The 21,010-nt window shown below is 44.3% G+C and overlaps 2 protein-coding genes across 7 annotated transcripts in view; both read left to right on the forward strand.

Annotated features, from left to right (window-relative positions):
- rnf6 (ring finger protein (C3H2C3 type) 6) lies at window positions 1–5,909 on the forward strand. 2 transcript variants are annotated; one of them, XM_070853086.1, is made up of 4 exons: window positions 1–54; window positions 1,172–1,327; window positions 1,507–1,671; window positions 2,111–5,909. In XM_070853086.1, the coding sequence occupies exons 2-4, from the start codon at window positions 1,180–1,182 to the stop codon at window positions 3,964–3,966; spliced, it is 2,169 nt and encodes a 722-aa protein (XP_070709187.1). In that variant the 5' UTR covers window positions 1–54; window positions 1,172–1,179; the 3' UTR covers window positions 3,967–5,909. The 2 variants fall into 2 exon arrangements, with proteins under 2 accessions (XP_070709187.1, XP_070709188.1); XM_070853087.1 differs by having other exon boundaries at window positions 1,507–1,629.
- Window positions 5,910–7,101: 1,192 nt separating this feature from the next.
- The window catches only part of atp8a2 (ATPase phospholipid transporting 8A2), a 48,145-nt gene continuing 34,236 nt past the window's right edge, over window positions 7,102–21,010 (forward strand). For 4 of the 5 annotated variants that reach the window (XR_011585862.1, XM_070852592.1, XM_070852595.1 and 1 more), the window contains exons 1-7: window positions 7,102–7,288; window positions 14,771–14,948; window positions 17,938–18,037; window positions 18,629–18,727; window positions 18,856–18,901; window positions 19,118–19,158; window positions 20,706–20,779. Coding sequence is in view for 4 of the 5 variants with exons in the window: in XM_070852592.1 (XP_070708693.1) it covers window positions 7,246–7,288; window positions 14,771–14,948; window positions 17,938–18,037; window positions 18,629–18,727; window positions 18,856–18,901; window positions 19,118–19,158; window positions 20,706–20,779 (581 nt within the window). In the remaining variant the exon portion in view is untranslated. The remainder of the gene's footprint in view (window positions 7,289–14,770; window positions 14,949–17,937; window positions 18,038–18,628; window positions 18,728–18,855; window positions 18,902–19,117; window positions 19,159–20,705; window positions 20,780–21,010) is intronic. The other variant, XM_070852593.1, reaches the window with a different exon arrangement.

A 21,010-nucleotide genomic window follows, 5' to 3' on the forward strand; every position in this document is an offset into this window, starting at 1 on the left:
TTGAGAAAGAAGGGAGAGCAAAGCAAACCGTCCATATTACCGCTGCTTTGTCAGGTACTAAATTCCCTTTAATGTCATTGTCATCTCTTATAATACCATGCCGGGGTTAAGTATTACGTTCTGTTTACCTTAACTGCTTCATAAAACTGTTTGTTACATTTATATCTGAAGAGTTATTCAGCCTCACAGCTCGCTGGCGAGCCAGCTAACAGTAGTGTCGACGGACGGTAGATGTGCTAATTTGCTAATGCTCGGTTAGCAACCAAAGCGTTGCGCATTCAAAATGACACTTCGCGTCGTTGAATGGTCCACAAAACTGAGTGCTGTGTTTGGGCAGTAATGCGGCTAATCAATGCCAGGCATTAACATCTCGATTAATTGATTCTGTCACAAAACTAACGAGATTCTTTGTCTTTCCTTCTTTGCCCTGCGTTTACATGGAGGAGACCTCCGTGTAGTTTATCGTGTCCCGCCTTTGTAGAGCAGTGATTGGACGGTTGGCGTGTCCGTCATTAAGGCTAGGCCGGTGATTGGTGGCTAACCAGGATGACAACGCCAGTTTTGTTGCTTTATTCCCCTGCCTTGAACATGGCCTTCCGTAGCTACTGTGTAACTTGGCTAATATTAGCTCACATAAAGACTACGTTGTTATTAATATGTCTGTTGGGTATTCAGTTATTCACTGTGTAACGGTGAATGCACTGAGCGTTTATCCACGTTAAATTAGATTAATGTGCAGCGCTAGCCTCCGGGCTAAACGTTAGCAAGATTACTGTAGCCTTACTCAGTCTCTTAGTGGTGGATAGAAAATGGATGGCGTTGTCTTAACTGTCGTCCTTGGCTAGAGATTAGTCACTACAACGCCAGGGTAATCGAACATGTCTAACTCACTTTGCATTTTTGCTGTAGTTTCTATTACAACCCAGGAAGTGGTTCATATGTAGCTGAGCAAAACGTTTATTCTGTGTCTTTCCTAAAGAGAACTAAATACCTATACCAAATTGATTTGTTCTTCAGTAACATATTGCAATGACATAAAAATATGTGCATTTGAACAGTGGAGGTGCAGAGGCTCTGTACAGCTTCAGCCCTAATTTTTGAATGCTAAATGTGTTTAGCTTCAGGTGACATTTTACTCCCTGACTGACACCCTCACTCATCTGTCTGCTAGCACTTTTCATGGTGATGGACCCTCCTGGTGGGGGAGACGAACGGCGGAGGCAGGCAGAGCGTCTTCGAAGGGAGGAGGCATACTATCACTTCATTAATGAATTGAGTGAAGAAGAGTACCGCCTAATGAGAGACAGCAACCTGCTTGGCACCCCTGGTGAGGAGAGAAACATCTTGCTATGTTCTGTTCACTGTTCCAGTGTGAAGCTTTACTTCACAGATATTCTAAGCATATGAAGCATGCATTATGTCACAATGTATGATATTGATAATCTGCTCTCAGTGTATGGCTGACATAGTTCTTCTTGACCCACTGCTGCTGTTTATGTTTCACAGGGGAGGTGACTGCTGAGGAACTCCGGCAGCGTCTTGATGGAGCAAAAGAGCGCATGTCGTCCCAGCCCCGTACTGAGCAGCACTCACAGACTGCTGATTCTGGAGAACAGCAAGGCAGTAGCGGTGAGGGAGAAGAGAGAGGGGCTGGAGGGAGACGAGGGGCAGGTAGGGAGGAGGGGGGGCTTGTCTCGATCTGATCTATCCAAATCTGGCTTTTACTAGTGATGACACCTTATGGTTTAAGTCACTATAGATGAACAAAAAAGCCAGAAACATTGTGTAATAATACAAAACAATGCTATAGGACTGCCACTGCCACTCTGAGAAATGTAAAACAGAAGCCAGCTTTCATCAAAATTTTGTGAAATGTATTATTACATAGCAGTTACTGATAAAAGCTGAGTGCTCCTGAAACATTTTAGGACAAATATCCATGAATCTTTTCTTTTAGTTTGGCATTAGCCTGGCAGTAGATACAGTGACAGTGCTGTTTTGAGTCATGTATGAATCAGACTGGCTTCATTAGGGTTTTCCTCTACAAGAAAATAGATTTTGGGATGAATACACGCTATCTTAGACCTTTACCTGTGTTTGTTTTTCACAGGGAGTGCAGAGGCCGGAGCCGAAACTTCTAACGGTGACTCATTACTGGAGTGGCTGAACACTTTCAGACGCACTGGTAATGCTACTCGCAGCGGGCAGAGTGGCAACCAGACTTGGCGCGCAGTAAGTCGGACCAACCCTAACAGTGGAGAATTCCGTTTTAGCCTGGAGATTAACATCAACCATGATCAGCCAGAGCCGGGGGAGCATAACGACACTGCGGACACTGCAGATCTGCCAGTGACTGCCCCAAACACAACTTCACCCTCAATACGCACTGCTTCGTCTTTCTCCAACCTCCGCCCTTCAACCACGCCAAGGCCAGCCCCGTACCCCACCCCCCGCCCGGCCCTCAGTAGGAGGATGCAAACACGACGCACGCGCAGCAGCACTACCACTCTTTCTATGAGCCCCCCTGCACTTCCTGCACCAGTGGCCGCCCCAGCTGCTGCTCAGAGGAGAAGTGCCACTTTGCACTCTTTAGCACCACCTCCCACTGTTCCCAACCTTCCTCTTGATCAAACTCCACCTTTGCAACATCAAGCCCTGAATGCAGAGGTAGAGCAGGGCAGTGATAATCTGTCTGCTTCTATAGACTGTCCCCGTGTGTCACCCCAGTCTGGGTCTCAGGCCCCAGCAGTGGGACACGAATCTCGTGGCAGTAGGACTCGATCACGTGGCCGTGCACGTAGGGCTGCAGCAGGCAGTGGGGTTTCATCCCGTTTATCGAGGCGAAGCAGATCCCCCTTGCACAGAATACCTGTTGCCAGTACAGCTCCACCATCGAGCAGCGGGGTCAGTAGTGTCTCTAGTATCCACACTGTTGAGCCAGGCACTGGCACAAGCTCTGTTTCCATGGAAACCGGGGAGGCTGTGGCTGAACCTGCAGCTCTAACAGAGCCAGCCGCAGAGACGGGAGAGCGCGAGAGTGAATCGCATGTAATAGGAGCGGGAAGTTCAGCGGTGCGACGGCACCCAACCATCATGTTGGACCTGCAGGTGAGAAGGATTCGACCTGGTGAAAACCGTGATCGGGACAGCATCGCCAGCAGAACGCGGTCTCGTGCCCGCGTTGCTGAGAACACTGTCACATTTGAAAGTGACAGTGGTGGATTTAGACGCACCATATCCCGCTCTGAGAGAGCTGGGATCCGCACCTATGTGAGCACTATCCGGATTCCGCTGAGACGCATCAGCGAGACAGGCCTGGGGGAGCCCAACTCTACCGCCCTGCGTTCCATCTTGCGGCAGATCATGACCGGATTTGGGGAACTGAGCTCCCTAATGGAGACAGAGGCTGATTCTGAAACTGTTGCTCCTAGCCACACTGATGCGAGTATTACAAATAGTAACACCATTCCAGCCAGCCGTCTACACACAAATGAGAGTGCAGCTGGCCAGATTGGTACAGGTGGGGTAGACCAGGAGAGGGTGGGGCTGGTGGGAAGTGAGGAGGACCAGGGCGGACATGCCAGGCTCGGCGGAGCAGTAGTGAGCACCACAGAGGGACGGGCCACCAGCAGAGACACCAACAACCTGGTAGAAAATGGTACTCTACCCATCCTGCGGCTGGCACACTTCTTCTTGCTCAATGATGAGGAGGATGACGAACACCCCAGGGGCCTGACCAAAGAGCAGATTGACAATCTATCCACGCGTACCTATGGTCAGGTCAGCCTTGAGGCGGAGATGGGTCGTGCATGCAGTGTCTGCATCAACGACTATGCCCAGGGCAACAAGCTACGCCGCCTGCCCTGCTCCCATGAATTCCACATCCACTGCATCGACCGCTGGCTCTCTGAAAACAACACCTGCCCCATCTGCAGGCAGCCCATACTCGCAGTGCACCATGACTGACCTATTTGCTGACAAACGCAACTATCAAGTTCCTGGCTGGCTGAACTGAGCAGACCCAAGTGGGCTTTGCATGTACATAGCGCTTTCATGGTTTAATTTCTTTGAAAATATCCATTGTGTTGAAGTTGAAGAAGGTTGAACCAAAAGTGCGGAGAAAAAAAAGAAACTATAAATGCAGAGAATTAACAAAACTTTATTTTTTTAGACTCTTTGTTTTCAGCAATTTATTGTTTGATTTTCTTCCTCCTGTGACCTGTTTCACTGGTGTCTGTCACAAAGCTTCAGAGGCCCATGTCAATGGATGGCATTAATGCCTAAGAAGCTCCTGTAGCCGCTGCTGACTAGTCTCACTTTAACTCCTTAATGTCGGATACATGTGACGTCTCTGTCACAACTGGACTACACAAGTCACTTCCAGAGTTGATTTATTCCATGTAAGCTGTAAATAACTCACCACTGCTCATATTTAAGGGTTTTGAAGCAGGACGCTCCTCAATTGCCATCTGTTTAGAAAGGAAGCAGGAAACCTTCCATTTTTTTTTTTTTTTTTTACGTTCACCATTTTAAAGCTTCAACATCTATTTTAAAGTGTCCCTTTACAGTTGGTTAAGAAATGTATAATTCTTGGCGGGAGTATGTATGAGCTATGTATTTAATTTTGAAATAAGTTTTAATCTGTACGTACGTAGTATATGTTTAGCCCTCTCATCACATGTGTTCCAATTAATTGCAATACAGAATTCATCCATAAAAGTCATCCACTAAAATTAGCCACCTTGAAGTTATTAACATTACCCGCATGGGCAGCACAACTCAAATGAAATGCAGAAAGCTTGTGATAATCAGGAATTCAAGGTTGTAATTTAGTATGATTTGTGCAATATGGAGAGAAAAGACAGTATTGTTTGTTTTGCTGTTCATTGTCGTTTACATTGTAATGCCTGATTATCATCTCCACTTAAAAACAAAGTCTTGTTTACCCTGAAATCAATGTTTCCTCTTGGTTCCTGTTGCCGTTTGGGATTCATACCCGACAACCACCCTTGACACAGGTCGTGTCATGAATTTGCAAAAACCTGGAACACAGGATTGAAAAATGAAAAGTAATTTTTTTTCTGGAGGTTATACAGTTGTCCAGCTAACTCTTAAATCCTGCTTAATGAGACAGGTGCTGGAAAATTGTTGATGTTTGGAGCATCCACTACAGGTCTGGCTCCAAAACTACATTTTCTGCTCATGAGAATCTGTTAACAACACATCTCATTCGAAGTGGGTCCGTCACAGTGCAATAGTAGCAGTCTATTTCAGTTCCAGTACCAGTGTGACACCTGAATGAGACAGTGTTAGTAGTATGATATTCCTGTACGCTCTTCATGGTTTGTTTCTACATTACATGCACAGATATTGGCATTTCTAGTGTAGCATAGGTGGATTATTTAGCTGGACCACCTAGTCACTGTGTTGCCTCCAGGGTCACTTTGTACGCCAACAACAGTACACAGGAGCTACAACATATCTGCAGTTAACATGTCACTAACAAAACTGCAGGAGTGATGCAGTATAGTATGTAAGAACTTGTGAGAGTGGGGTAAGTGTGTGTGTGTGTGTGTGTGGTTTAATTCTGTGTATGCATGTGAGTGTGTGTGGGTGCTGAAGGAAAGGTCCAGTCTCCCGGTAAACCTGGTTCTCAGAAAGCTTCTCTTTGGCTTATGTCCATCTCGGAGACTTGGACAGTGTTGTGGCCACTCAGCTCAGAAGTGAATATTTATTCTGTTCCTATTTAATAAGATGGAAATCAACTTTTGACATATGAATATGTATTATGTTATAATGTGATGAGAGTAAATGAAACAGTTAAGATAAATATGTTACTATGTAATAAAATGAAGACATGGGTTTTCTTCTCTGCTCCTTAACAATGGAATAAAAAGCCGCTTTGTTATGCCTGGAAATCTGGTCTTTATATGGCTACTTACTGTTAGAGTCTGCGCATGCGCCATTCAGCGACCAACGTCAACAGCTAACAGCTAGCTCCTACTTAGCATCTGTAATGTGGCCAAAATATGTGTTTTGAGCAAAACAATCACGCGAATGTACATAGGAGAAGAGGATTATACTGTAGAAGTAATTTTAAAAGTTTCTGTGAACGTTTCGGTGGCTTTATGTCGTAAAACCTGTGTGGCCGTTGGGGTGAGTTAGCCAACAGCTAAGATAGCTGTGAGTTAGCCAACAGCTATCTCAGTGTATTAATGAAATTTTGGTCATTAAACATTTAATAGATTCTCTTACTTTAGGTCAACTGCTGCTAACTTTAAATTTTTTTTTCTTGTCACAAAATGACAATTTCTATAAATAAAATGCACCCATAATTCAATACACACAGGCTTTATATAGATAAAGCTGTGTAACTTATGGAGTCAATTTTATGACAAACGACTCTATTAATGATACCTTTTACACTCCCGTTTTTAAATTTACTGTTTTGAATGATTAGCAGGTGTGGTAAGTTATATCCTATCTTTAAAAGCGGAAATACAGAAATCTTAACAGCTATTTTTAAAGCAGTCTTAATTTTGACTCGTCCACTCACTCTTAAATAAAGCCAAATATATAAATATATATTAAGATACGTTTCCTAAATATTGTAGTTATTGTAGTTGAATCTTAATTTTTGCGCCCAGATCGCATTTCATCATACGATGCGCGCTCCTGGTGCTCCGCTAAACGGGCACGAGCATGGATGTATTAAATCCGTCAGATGGTCAGAAACGGAAGTTTGATAGTTGCCTTTCAAAATAAAGGTTTACAGATATTTATCTTGGAATCTTAAATTGCTTGCTCAGTGCAGGACTGCAACTAGCATTTATCTGCATCATCAATTCATTATTTGGTTTATAAAATATAAAATATCTACAACTGTACCATCAAATTATTAAACTGCAAAATGTTATTTCGGCAGCTAGAAATTTTAATGAATTACACTGAAGCTCAACATACCCCATGGAGAAATACTTTCTAGCGTGCTTTATTATGAAAGTATTAACCGGAAGTTGCTTTCTCTTAATGTAGGTCTGACTTGACGCTGGCTGAAGCGTCCCTCTACAACATTACCTCCGCGGTCCAGCAGAGAAATTATGATCCCTGAGCAGCAACAGCAGCAGCAGCGGCCGCAGCCCGGGCCCGGAGCAGCATTCCCCCGCTCGGTCGGTGAGCCATGAGCATGCCACCGCTCCGGCCTCCACGTCCCAGCCACACCGACACTCGTTCACCACCAGCAAGATGTATTTCAACCGGAGAGCCAAGAAGATTCACAGTGAGGGAGGTAAGCTTAAAAAAACCCCACATTGATTAATGTGTTCTCGATCGGGATTACGCCTGCCGCTTGATTCTTGACCTGTCAGTCTGAAATCGTGCTTCTCTCGGTGTCGGTAGGCCTGTAAGTATAGAGGATACAGCGGCCTGCGTATAATCGTGCGTATTTGTTATGTGCTCGGCATAATAACGGGGATCGGTGGTTGTGAGGGACTGCGGCAGGCGTGTGGGGTGACTTGCTGTACCGGTATTTATCCTCCAGCCTCGCTAATTTTCTGGCACCGCTTGAGGATGCAAGGGCAAGCAGACTGCAGGTGCCAGCTTCAGGTAGCACCGTCTGCCCTGCACAAGCTGGTATTTTTATACAGATAAGCGTAGAGGTCTGTGCCTTAACATCACGAAAAGATAACATGCAACGTATTTATTCTCGATAGGATGGATGTGAGTCTGTTGTGTGACCTTATCTCTATTTATGGAATGTACTGTATTTCCCATGGCATCATAATGCTATTATATAATTGTGTTGCAAGTCTCTTGTATCTACTCCTCAAATGGGATATTTTCATATGGGTTGACTCGCCTGAATGTGCTTCCTCATTGATATGCTTGTACCTTATTCCATATCTAAATATTAGTAAGTAATACAAGTTATGTTGCATTTCAAGCATCCAATCCAAGTTCCTATAGATCCGTCCAAGAACAGCCAATTACCTCGCCGACTTAAAAACCACGTGACTGTCTGAAGAGCGCTCCTTATTCTCACTTTAAGGCCATCCACATCCAGAGCCTGTGTTCACATCACAGCATTTTACACTCACATGTGTTTCAAAGGGATGGTTCAGGCTGTTGTACACAGGGCCTGTGTCTGCTCAATGCTGTATTAACTCATTTAAATACATATACCCCCCCATGATAAACATTTTGGGAGAAAATGCCTCATGTTCTCCTTAAGGTAGGATTTGTGATTTGGGGCTGTATAACATTTGACTTGAGAGAGGAGGGGGTGTTTAAACACAAAGCTGCATCAGATGATTTCACACATGACAAACTGACAGCGGGCTGGATTGTCCTGGAAGAGAGGAGCATGTGTTTGGCTCATCCAGTGGCTTTTAATAGTGACTGGGACATATTGTTGGACTGCTGTGCTGTTGTGTGTGTCTGTGTGTATATATGTGTGTGGCTGCATGCCTCGCGCAGCTTCCAGAAATAGAAAGCAGGGCAAATTGTGAGCAGAGATGAGCGCCAACTGGGCCACGCTGTCTTTCCCAAATATTTATTTGTTGTTGAAGAAATAGCAGAGTAAAATATCAGAATGTTTGTGTGATATTGGCCTAGTCATGTGGCAGAGCTTCAATTATGATATTCACTAGTTTTCCTCTTGTGTTAGAGCAACTAATGTGGCACTTTCAGTAACTTTAGTGGAGACTTTTTTTCATGGGCTCTAGCAGTTGTATAAGAGTGTTCACCAGTGCTGTATTTAAATCATGAGGGGTACTCCAGTGTGATTGTCAGTCGATATGTACATGTGTTCCTTCCTGGATCCTCCATGCTGCCTTTACTGTAATCTCTTGGAGCTTGACCTCTTGATTCTTTGCTCCAATTAGCGAGCTGCTACATCCCTGGTGGTGACGTCTGCTGCTGCCAATCTGTCACATTTACTCACACCCTCTTAAACACATTCACATGCACAGTTTTCATTTTAGTTGTTTTTATTTAAGAAGACAATGAATAGTGGATTTTATAAACTCTATAATTTTCTGATAACACATTTTGCACACGAGTACTCACAAACACATAAAGTGCTTCTCACATTGGTCCAGAAAGCATTGCATTATACTGCAGAATAAACATATTTAGCATTATTATAAAGCTAAACAAACTATAATGAAGATGTCCTACAGGATTTGTATTTAAATGTAAGGGGGCATCTTGTCCCAGTGTTGTTGTGTTTATGTGCGTCATGCAGCTAAGCCAACTGTCATTACATGTGTTTTGGGAAGATAATGAGTGGTTGTCATGGCTGCCAAGCTACTGAAGATGCCATCAGGGAGATAGAGGCCTGATAAATTGCAACAATGAGGTATTTACATAAGATGGACACAGGGGGGCACTCCTGGGCAAGCTGCAAGATTTTGACCAAGTCCTTTTCTGTGTGCAACCCAGCAGGCCCACATCATTCATATGCAGGCATGAATATCAATGCTTTCAGTGACAAGCATATGCAAACACATTTAGAGTTCAGTTATTGACACATAGATGTGTTGTGTGCGGTATGTGTATATTGACTTGTTGTCTTGTGTGTGTTGTTTTCTCCCGCCACGACCTCTCTGGCGCCCACAGAGCAGTTAGTGTTGACCACCATTAGGCAGGAGTCTCCTGAACTGCAGGACCCAGGCCAAGGCGCCGGCGCTACCATGCGTGCCTGCCTCACAGACAGGTTTGACAAAAGTGAGTTTGCTCGAATTAGACTGGATGACGCCCCATTTGTGTCTGGAGTCCCAAGGTGCATGTGACCATGCGCAAACAGCTAGGAGCAGGTGTGTCCCAACCCCCGGCCCTCAAGAGCTACATTGTCAAGTCACTGACTAGAGTGTCTCTAGTTCTTGTCTGCAAAGGTTAAGACATGATATTACCGCTGTGGAGCCTGAACAATCTGTAGCTCCTTGGGGCCTGGAGTGATGACTGCTGAACAGGAATTAACCCTCTCACTGCATGTGCTTGAAGATAGTGGGGTGACCTCTCATGTTGGGCCATTCTGACGAAGACAGACTGATCTGCACTGGGATCTTCAAGCAAAGCTTTCAATATGACACACACACACACACGCGCGCATGCTGTAGAACACAATACATGCATGTATGGACATGGCATGCCTGAACAGAGCATGTACATGAACACTGCTGTGTGGATGTGTTACCATAGACTGTATAAAAGAAGTAGACAACGCCTCTGGCTCTGAAAAGCAAGCCCAATTCAGAAGTGGCTTGAACGGGCTCCTATTATAGTCCTATTATATAGAAGTTTATGAAAAAATTATCCTACTTCTCACTTGATTTATACCTCAGTAAATATTTTCCTAATGAGTTTATGGTCTCAATCATGAGTTTCAAGTCTTCTTCAATACATCATTTCATAAATTATGGTGCCATTTAGAGTAAAATACACCCTTAAGCAGGGTTTGCTTTAGGGTGGAGCTACATTGTGACTAACCAATCAGATGCGAGTCATACCTAAACCTAACCAATCAGAGATGGGTCTTTGAGGAATGGAGACAAGAATCAAGCATCACTTCAGGCGGTGACGGCCAAAATACTAAACTCGAGGCTTCAGTCCATAAAACAATGTGTGACATCACGGTGGCTTTAATACAGTCTATGTATATGACACATACGTGACTGTGAGCTGAATTTAGATAGGGAACAGGGGAGTAGCTGCATGTTGGGGCCTTGCATGTTTTCTGGCATCCAAAGATGTATGTTCACCCGTGTCGTGTGTATGAGTGTGTCCATAATGCAGTGTCAATGTGTGTGTGTATGTACGCGTGCATATGCATACAATAGTACAGTGTGTGTTTGCGTGCGTGTTGCACCTGTAGGATTATGAGGTTTTGGATTAGCAGCAGGTGAAGTTGCAGAGCAGACACAGAGGGGATTATCGTGCTCGCTCACTTGGCCCGTAAGAAGCTTTCTTGCCTTTACTTCCTACTCCGTTACAGTAGTAAATGGACCCACTGGGAGCGATTGAGACTAGGTCAACCAGGACCTGCAAATAGGACCTGTGGGTAGCCTAGGAGACCAGGACAGCCATGGGACGCAGGGGTCACCAAAGCAGAAGACGCTCTGTTGGTAATGCTTTCCTGACCACACAGCAGGGTTGTGGGCTAGACAGGCTTTATATTTTTTTTATGTAGTTGAAGTTATTGAAATAATTGAGGTGGTTGTGGTTCTGTGATTAGCTCTAGATGTCTTTGACAGGGCATGTGACTATTAGGATTAAAACCTGAGACCTTGATGTTACGGTGCAATGATTTCAAAAAGTTTGCAGCCATGGAACTAGGAGAGATGCACATGCACATTCAGTTGTGCAAGTGCAATCGCATCTAAAATGTTTTGACAGTTTTTCAGATAATAAAAATGTGGAAACAGCCAGAGTATCCATCTTCCGTGTGGCTTGTGGGGGTGGGAGCGCTTTGACAGCTGGGGATAATTGTAGCTATTCTACTATAACTGCTGTTATGATTAGTAGCTATTTCCTGTCTGGCTCATTTCGTCTCTGGACTGGGTGTTTGGAAGATTTGTGTAAAAGAGAACGCCTCTCCATTAGACATGATTGAATTAAACACACAAGCATCTCAAGAGCTATGTTTGTGCCATTTAAAACACAATGCTGGCAGTTGTGCTAATTGACAGAACCGCTCGGGGAGACGCCATGACGGTGGCTGACATGCGAGTTGTTTCATGAGTGAAAGCTCGGGCACGACACCAAAGGCAGAGCGTCTGGTGAAATATGCTCTGCCATACTGGAAAATGTAGATGAATTATGCAGCCTGTCACTATCCATTATTCAGTAGCTTAGCCTGCTTTTTAACTGTGAACATTTGTCCCCAAGCCAGGGCAGCTAGGGTCAGCCCAAAACACAAAGTTAATACTCCATATTAAGATATTATGACACTTGTGGTGAGTGACATCCTCCTCAAATAACATATATGATGGATTGTTTTCAGACTGGTCTGCCTGGTTCTGCTGACTGGAGCAGGTCATTTTATCTGCCCATTGTGTAGTATAGCTATTAACCTTCACTACATGATGAATGGAAGTTTGGCTGATTAATGCATAGGATAGTTTGAAGAATGAGGACACGTCCTGTTGAAGCCTCACCAACCAAAGAGTTAGCTGGCAGTATCTTGCCATCAGAGTGTTTGTTGAGGTCGGATCAGTCTAGTCTTACCTGTTCTGGCCGCAGGTTATCAGGGCTACGGTACCGCTCCGGCTAGCCTGGGTGCTTAATGTGTAACTGACCTGGATGTGCTCTGCTGGGGTTTGCTGCTGACTCATCGCAGGCACATCAGTAATGAGTTATGGAGGTGACGGTGCCTCTATGCCATCAGAGATGAGTAACAGAGGCATTGATCTCTTCAGAAATTAATCAGAGCCGAAGTAGGCTGCTGAGAAAGCCGTTATTGATCTGCTTGGAAAGGTAGAGTCTAGATGGGTTAAAAAGTGGAGGTTAGGGGGGTTTTACAAGAACAGAAATAAGTAACAGGGTATAGAAAACGTAGATCATTCATGACAAAGAGAGAGAATTATAAAAAGGAGACAGAATTGCTTTGTGACAGAGGAGAAAAAGATTGCACTACCTTTAACCCTGTGTCCTAAATAATTTTCTTTCTTACAATCACTCATTATCTTGAGTGATACCAGCCCCATTTGTGGTGTGAAGTGCTGAGCTGTGATTTAGACTGAGGCCCTGTTAGGTCCAGAGGTAATAGCCTGGTGGAGATATAGAAATGACAGATAGGCTGCTTATTATCATTTCACTTGGATAGACTTTGACCCCTGCTGTCTGCCCTGTGCAGACACTTTGTGGGCTGGTGTGTAACAGCTCTATACCAAGATTGGACTCCTGAACAGTGTGTAGGTTCTTAAAAGGGAAAATCTACCTCTAATAAATGCAAAAAAAACAATTCCTCCCATTCAAATAACCCTCAGTTACACTCAAAAGAAAGAGAAGAGAAGACATTAATGTCTCTTTAAATGAAAAAGTCAGATCTGTCAGTAGTCATGCTAGCACATCCCGTAGATAAGCCTGACTGGCTTATACCTGGATCCCTTTACAATTCCTCGCCTACTCCACCGCAAAAAGCTCGAGTGGAATATAATGATATTAACCTAATTCTGGTTATTGATGAGGGGAGAGAATGACCCCTCTGTTACAGGACTGTGGAAATTCAATCTGCTAAACCCTGGCAGTGCTTATTCTTTTCTAAATTATTAATGCAATTAGCCTGTTGTTTTTCACTTACAGCCTCGCACACAGACAGATGAACTCAAGGCACATATGCCAGAAAACTAAAGAAATAAATAAGAATTACAATAATCCCATAGCACATTTTTAGGAGTAGTGCTTGTAATAATATTGTAGGACTAATCCATGAATGTTTAATGATGCATCTGAGCTCACTGTATTTCAACAATTGAGCGTTACATGCAAACTTTAAGGGCTTGTGGGAGTTGTATTTTTGGAGTGGCTACCAAATAAATGCATGCTAGATATTCTATTTAGCATAACAGAATATGCAGCATGGCACATGAACTGTCTATATCTATGCAAACCATGGGGAAAGATGTGTAGAGCAGAAACCTGTAGTGGGTGAAGCCTACTGTTGCACAGTGGAAGGGGAAGCGACATGAGGTGATCTCCTGATGGATGGCTGCTGCCTCAGGGTTGTCATTTGACCCATCTGTGTCTGTCCACAAGACCTGAAGGCGATATCAGGCTTCTGGCCCTTTAAAAGCGGAGCCCCGGCTTTGCCCCTCCGCAGCACTGAAGGAGCTCCATATGGCTTCCTCTTGTTGTCTGGACTGGCAGCAGTGAACCGCTCCGCATCACATCGGAGGGGGGGGGGGATCATCCAAATCGCGCCCGATAAAGGCTTCCCGGGGCGGCAGGTGGCCAGATGACACGGCGGCGGAGCTTGGCGGGCCAGTTTCTTTCACCGGGGCCGGGAACTTCCTCTTCAGCGAGGACGAAGGAGGAGAGAGGAGGCGCGGGCGTGCTGCTGCATCCGTCCTCGCCCAGGTTCGCCGTTGTTGTAGCCCTCCAGCTGCGTAAACTGTGGCGTCCAGACGTGTTTGCATTGCCCTCACTTCTCCTCAGTGCCCCTGCAGAACCACACACTGACTACCCCGTTATTAAGCGCGCTCGTGGATGAAAAATGTCCCGCTTCCCGTGGCTCGTGCGGGGGTGAATGAGCGGAGATCACGACGCTTTAAAATGGTTGGAGATGACAAAGCCAGGCGGGGAGTCTGCAGAACAAGCGTGTTGCATCCTCTTCTGTCACTTTTTTTTAAAAAGACAATTTGTGCCTGTAGCTTAACGACAGCCTCGCCGTGCGCCGGGTCTCTGTGATACATGTGGACAAGTTGACGCGCTGATAAAACAGGCAAACCCGGTGTGTTTGTTCGCCATTGTGCATCACTCAGCACATCCATTATACGCGGGGGGTCCCGTGGGCGTCGCTAAACGCGCGTGTGTGCATTGACGGTACCTGCATAATAATACTGAAAGACAAGGGGGACTATTTCTAACGGGAAACGTCATTGAATCGACTCCGCCGGCTTCAGCATACAGTAGCCTCCTGGACTGATTGGTCGCCTTCGCTTTTGAACTGTAAACCACGTCTCCCGTCTATGTCACTGTCTCTCCGTCTCTCTCTCTCTCTCTCGCTGTCTGTCTCTCTCTATCTCCGTCTCACTGTCTCACACTCACTCAGCCTCGCCTCTCTCCCATCAATCCAACGGTGCAGGACCCGCTTGCTCGTCCGCCGGTTACCGCAAGGCAGATGATGAGATGTCCGGGACCACTTCCCAGGCGGATCCCGTAGATGCCACGGCGCGGACTGTGCTGCTCAACCGGCCACAGAACACCAAGTTCTGCGACAACCATGTCAGGTAGGTGTCACTCCGGACCTTTACTGCACTTTTGCTGTGATGCCTGCTGTGCCGGCTTGTATGCACTGCTGTTTTGCTCACTGACAGTGAACTCGTAGCCCACTTGATGAACAGCCACCAGAGAGAAAGAGAGTTGTGTACAAAAACTAATGACATGTTTGAATTGTTCCCCAGACATGTATTTATCATCGAACTAATGAAACCTCTGGCCATCTTATCTGATACTTGTTTTATTTATGTTAATTCAGAGGGTGATAAGCTCTTGCTGATTCTATTTACCTCAATACAAATGTTTGCTTGTAGCCTTTTTTCCGGGAGGTCAGAGCCCGGGTCAGCTCGCAGGGATTTGGTGTCTCACAGAAAGACACTCCAGCATTGTGGACATTTACTCACAAGAGCTTTGCACCCATGTTGTCAGGTTGAAGGACATTACGGCCTGTTTGTATGTTTTTCTACCTGCCCTGCCATGTGCAACAAAGTAGACTTTGCACTACTGAGATTTTGTTTCCCTCTGTCTCTTGTGATTTTTAGCTCTGCAATTACTACAGTTTTACAGGTGAAACTCCCTTGATAAGGCTATTTAATAAGTCACCTATTAAGGGATGATTTGCTGCTCTGCAGTGGTCGTAATGGATGTCGTGTCTCACTGCCTGAAGTCTACTCAGTAGAAAAAGTGCTTGGCTTAACAGCTTAGCATGACCGCGTTGCTCAATCAATACGTACTCATGAATATTTAAGACGCCCAATAAAAGTCAAGTAACTACACTTATATTTCTTTACCTAAATTACAGAATGCACTTCAGCTGTCTCCACCTGGTTAAAGGTGTATTTTGTGTCAGGAGTGACCCTGAATTTCACTGAGAATAAAAGCTGTCTGATCTGATTTCTCAGACCTCAGTCAGAGACTGGAGGTGTGATTTTCATAGTTATGACTCTCTGAGCAGCTGTGGCAAGAAGTGGACTATGAATCTTGGAGCACACTTCATAGGACTGTCATTATTTCCGGTGCGGGTGTATCTTAGCGGCCCCCTTTGGTTCAACAGTGAACATCTGCGGGTATTTTCTGCTTGTTGTTATCTGTCATAGTCAGGGTCATGGGCACGGCCAAACGGCACACACTGCTGTGGAGATGTCTCTTTTATCAACATCATCCCAGCTGTCGTCAGCTCTGTTGTGGTTTTAAATACTAAGTCACAGTCAGGCAATGGTATTAGAGTGCGATTCAGACAGACGCCAATTTAATTTGTCCCCTGTCTTAACCTATTGTTGCTCCTATTTGTATGTACAAACTGTGCCTGGTGCCATTGGCAGCACTTGGCTCATGTTCTCATGAGCTGAAGGCTTGTCGTTACTCAGACATTCAGTGGTCTGCCATTATTGTCAGGAGATTCAATTTCACTTTTAAAAGAGCCTTTTTCAGCTCTACAAATAAGATTAAGGTGGTTGCTCCCTGGCTCATCTGATTGGATCCCATGTGGCGTTCGCCCCCCGCTACATGCCGATTGGAGAGAGCACTCCAGCTCCAGAGGCATGCCCTTTGATGTCCCTGTGTTCCTGTAACACTTTAGTTTATATTTTAAAGGTTCAATAGCCTTATTGATTTTTCTGAGATTAAAGCCTTGTAGCTTTTGTCTGCACACTCCACTCACCTCCTCTCCATTCCCTAGATCCTCCACTTCCATATTTTATTGTATGCAGTTGTTTTTATACAACCTGAGCATGAGTGCAGCTCTGCTGCACATGAATGCAGCAAAGCAACCAGCTTTTTATTCTTGGAAAAAGACATAAACTGAGAATTTATTTTACTGACACAAAACCTACCTGCTTGTGTTTTGCCTGTGTTCTGTGCTTGGAGGGATAACTCCTCTCTGACTTGAGCCCTTGTTTTCATTTGGTCTATAATGTGTGAAGAACACAGACCTTTTTTTTTTTTAAATGTTTTTTTATAAAGAACCTATCAAAGCCACACAGCAGCAGGAGAGCATCACCCCTGCAGCTAACAGCTGTTTATACCACCAGCAAGTTGGACATCTATAGTATGAAAAACAACACAGCCAGATGGATTTTTTTTCCTGGTCCAGTGGAAATGTGTATGTCATAGCTGTGTGTGGAGTCTGGTATCACTTTTCTTTGATTAGATTGTGGCAGCTCTATCTGCTGGATCATAGGTGTAGTATCACTAACTCTGAGGTATCCACAGCATCAGGGACAGGACTCTGTGTGTGTGTGTGTGTGTGTGTGTGTGTGTCAGTCAGACTAACAGCTGTTGCTACTCTGTTCTGTGTCCTGCTCTTTGTAGTTTCGTATCTGTGTGAGTGAAGCAGACAGAAAAGGCGGTTATGGGTTCATCTCCTTGGAGATTGTGAACTGTGATTGAGGGATGTGTTTTGTCCCTCAGTTCATGCACTTGATACTCTCACGCACACAAACATGCACTATCCATTAAACAAAAGCCAAGCTCTTACTTTTCACTCAGGCCTGAGGCCACACAGGAAAAACAAGGCAGGCCTTGACTTGAAGGTTGACTTTTTTTATTTTTAGCCTCCCTAAAAGCTCTTACGGTAGCTCCTCGCTATAACAAGACTAATCAATACAATAGTCTGATCAATGCAGTTGATTGACAGATAGGTTGAGGTCGCCAAGGTTTCTTGCTCCTATTTTCTGGGGTGCTGGGTCTAAATTTAGATTGTTGGACTAAAAGTATCGGCCTATTTATAAGTGTGATGTGTGTATGCAGCGTGTAATGGCTCTTTTTGCCCTTTCTCAGCACAACTGAGTGTTTTGTAATAGTTTTTTAAGTGCTGCAATATTGAAATCCAAATGGAGTTTGTCGTAATTCAGCCTTTGAGGTAACGCTGTTCGAGCGTGTCAGGTTAAAAAAAATCATTTATGCATGAATTCCCACTTCTGCTAATGCACTACCTGGCTCACTCACCCTCTTAATGCAAACAAAGTGTAAAGTCCCCTCTCTGCTTGTCTTCTTCCGCAGTACCACCAAGTATGGGGTTCTTACATTTCTGCCCCGGTTCCTATATGAGCAGATCAGGCGGGCTGCCAACGCCTTCTTCCTGTTCATCGCACTCATGCAGGTGAGCCCTGCGCGCAAACCAGTGACAACAGTCTGTTTCAGTTGGATTCTGTGGTTCGCGCAGGCTGTACGATTCATCCTGAAATCTATGTTTTAAAACATTACAGGAATTCCAGGGGCCCACTAGTTTTTGAAATACTGAGTTATGGATTATTTATGATGGCAAATGATTTGGTACATTTCCTCAGAAAACTACAAGGACCAGAATACAGGAGAAATATGAATCATGAATATTTTACAAATGGGTCACACCACAGGCTTGCAAAAGAATAAATATCAATACGCATTTATTAGATGATATTAGTTTACCCTTTTGCACCATTTAATATTTCATGTTATTTTTATTCATCATTTTACTTGTTTTTTTTCCCTCTGTATGAGCCTCATGAAAAGTCGCAGTGCCTTCCTTAACGCTCACATGGCTCTGCCCACCCATCAAAGATTCATATGTTACAGTCATTATGGCCCACTGTCTTGTGTGATTTTGAAAAGCTAATGCTTATCTGTGCCATCACAGTGATGGTCCATTAAGCTACTCAACAGTCACTATCAGCAGTGATTTCTGAGTGCTGCCTCTCTTGACTCTCATCAGCAAATCCCTGATGTATCACCGACCGGTCGCTACACCACGCTGGTCCCGCTCATCTTCATCCTCACTGTGGCCGGGATCAAAGAGATTATAGAGGACTATGTGAGTACCAAAGCACCTCCTGTGAAATGAGCAGATGTTACGAATTTTACAACTTCTCCAGTGTAGTAGAGAGGGACATCATATGGGTATCTTTGAAGCTAATGTGTGATTTAACTGTGTCTTTGCAGAAAAGACACAAAGCAGACAACACCGTAAACAAGAAGAAGACAACAGGTAACGTCTGCGTATGTGTGTGTCCTTGTTGATATGTGCTTTTCCATGTGCTTGTGCCTATTTGTGTGGGTTTTGTTCTCCTTTCATGGCTGAGTGAATAGCTGTTGTCTGTCACTCAATATAGTGTAGACCCCAGACAAAAGTTTAGTCGCTATGAATACTGTATGAGCCCTGCTCTATAGGCTGACTGATGGCTGTGTTGTCCTTGTCTCTCAGTGCTGCGGAACGGAGCCTGGCAGACGATCATCTGGAAACAGGTATCGCTGTCATCACAGACGTCATCTTTGTTGTTCTCTCACTCGTCACTTGCTTTGCCTTTCTCTCTCCCTCGCTCAGTCTCACAATTCAGTTGAACATACTTTATTGGCACGAATGATGGAAAATAATACTGTAAGAAGCACTGAAGAAGTGCAAGCTGAAAAGATCTGTCCCTTCCACATATAGAGAAAATAGTAAGTAAATTAGCAAACCAACCTAAATAGGTTTGAAGTAAATAATAAGGTTATACAGTTAGGCAAGAAGTACTGCAAAAGCCGCGTTTTTGTCACATAGTTTGAAGCCAAACATGCAGCATGTCTGACTCTGTTGAAACTGTTGCTCTAGTTTTGTAAAATTGGGGATTATCAAATTTCTTATTTTATCATTAAATGGTTACATTTGTCTATATTGTGATTCCTTATTTTCTTTCTTGTATTTAGTCTGTAGTCACTCAGTCTGAGTTTGGTCAGGATCTGTCAGTGCTTTGGATCCATAACAGTAAAAAGACACTCTTCCAATTAGTATTGATGTTTTTAGGGCCAGATCATAAGTGAGTTTGTTTGTGTGAGTGGGTCATAACTGAATTCAACCAGCAAGGCATGTAAATGTGAAATATTGGACAACTTGAGCCTAAAACAACAAAGGTTTTATTTTTCTACTGGAATATCTGCCAAATTATAGTTACCTTAGCAAAATGAAGTATAATGCATGCTAACTGTATATTCTGCTACAACAAACGTGTAACTACTGTCTTGTGGTCTGGTCTTCTTCTTGAAGAATGTACTCATTCGAATGTACTCATTAACTGAGTCCAGCTGTGTGCAGTCTTGCTCCATCAGGTCAAATAAAATCAAACTTCAGTCCTTGTTATGGGGGTGACAACAGTGTAGAGCAGGAATTTACCCCCCTTGTTTTGCTACTCAGGGTCAGAACAGATGAAGGAATTTGTTCCAGCTGCCCTGCTCACTCAGTAATGTTCATGTTAAAGAACGGTTCTGACAAGTATTTTCCCTGAAATGCTCATTTTTGTTTTGAGACGAACACTCTCCAGATCACATCTCATGGTATGAGTTGGAGTGAAGCCCATCTCCTGTCCTGCCTCGTGTAAAAACAAGTCAATGGCGCCAGATCTCAGATTGAGTAGTCAACACTGGCTCTGATGTAGCGTGCTGGCTGTGTTTGAGGTTAAAACTTTGAATGGCTGTGGCTGACTGCACCATGTCTCCTTGAATTGAGTTGCACTGTCAATGCCTTAAACTGTCACTCTCTCTATTATCTACATTCTTGTAATCTGTATGTCTCATTCTGGTCTGCCTCTGTTGCAGCTAAATCAAAACAGTTTAAGCTGTGCACTGCTGTGCTCCCTCTCACTGTATCCCAAGTCTTCCTTGCTCTCTACTGGCTGCCTCTTGTTTCCCTCTCTCTCTTCCCTCCCTTACCCCTCCCATCACCCCTTACCGTCTGCCTTAACAACGTCTCTTTCTTTCTCCTCACCTTTTTATTTCACATCCCTCATGCTGTTGAACTTCTGCATCCTGGCCACAAGGTGGCAGTAGGAGACATAGTGAAGGTGACCAATGGGCAGCACCTTCCAGCTGACATGGTTATTGTGTCCTCCAGGTCAGACTCCATTGTGCATGAGTGTGTCTGTGTGTGTTTGTGTGCATTTCTGTGCACACATGCATGTGTCTGTGATTGTCTGTTAATGTATGTGTCCTAATCATTTGTTGTGTGTGTATACTAATTTTCAGGGCTGCTACAACTGATTTGAATAATTGATTAATAGCTTTAAATTGCAGGAAGTATTCAACTAATGATTAGTTATAAAAAAATGTCAATAACCAGAAGTTG

The sequence above is a fragment of the Pempheris klunzingeri genome, chromosome 21, assembly GCF_042242105.1.
Source record: "Pempheris klunzingeri isolate RE-2024b chromosome 21, fPemKlu1.hap1, whole genome shotgun sequence".
Taxonomy (NCBI): domain Eukaryota; kingdom Metazoa; phylum Chordata; class Actinopteri; order Acropomatiformes; family Pempheridae; genus Pempheris; species Pempheris klunzingeri.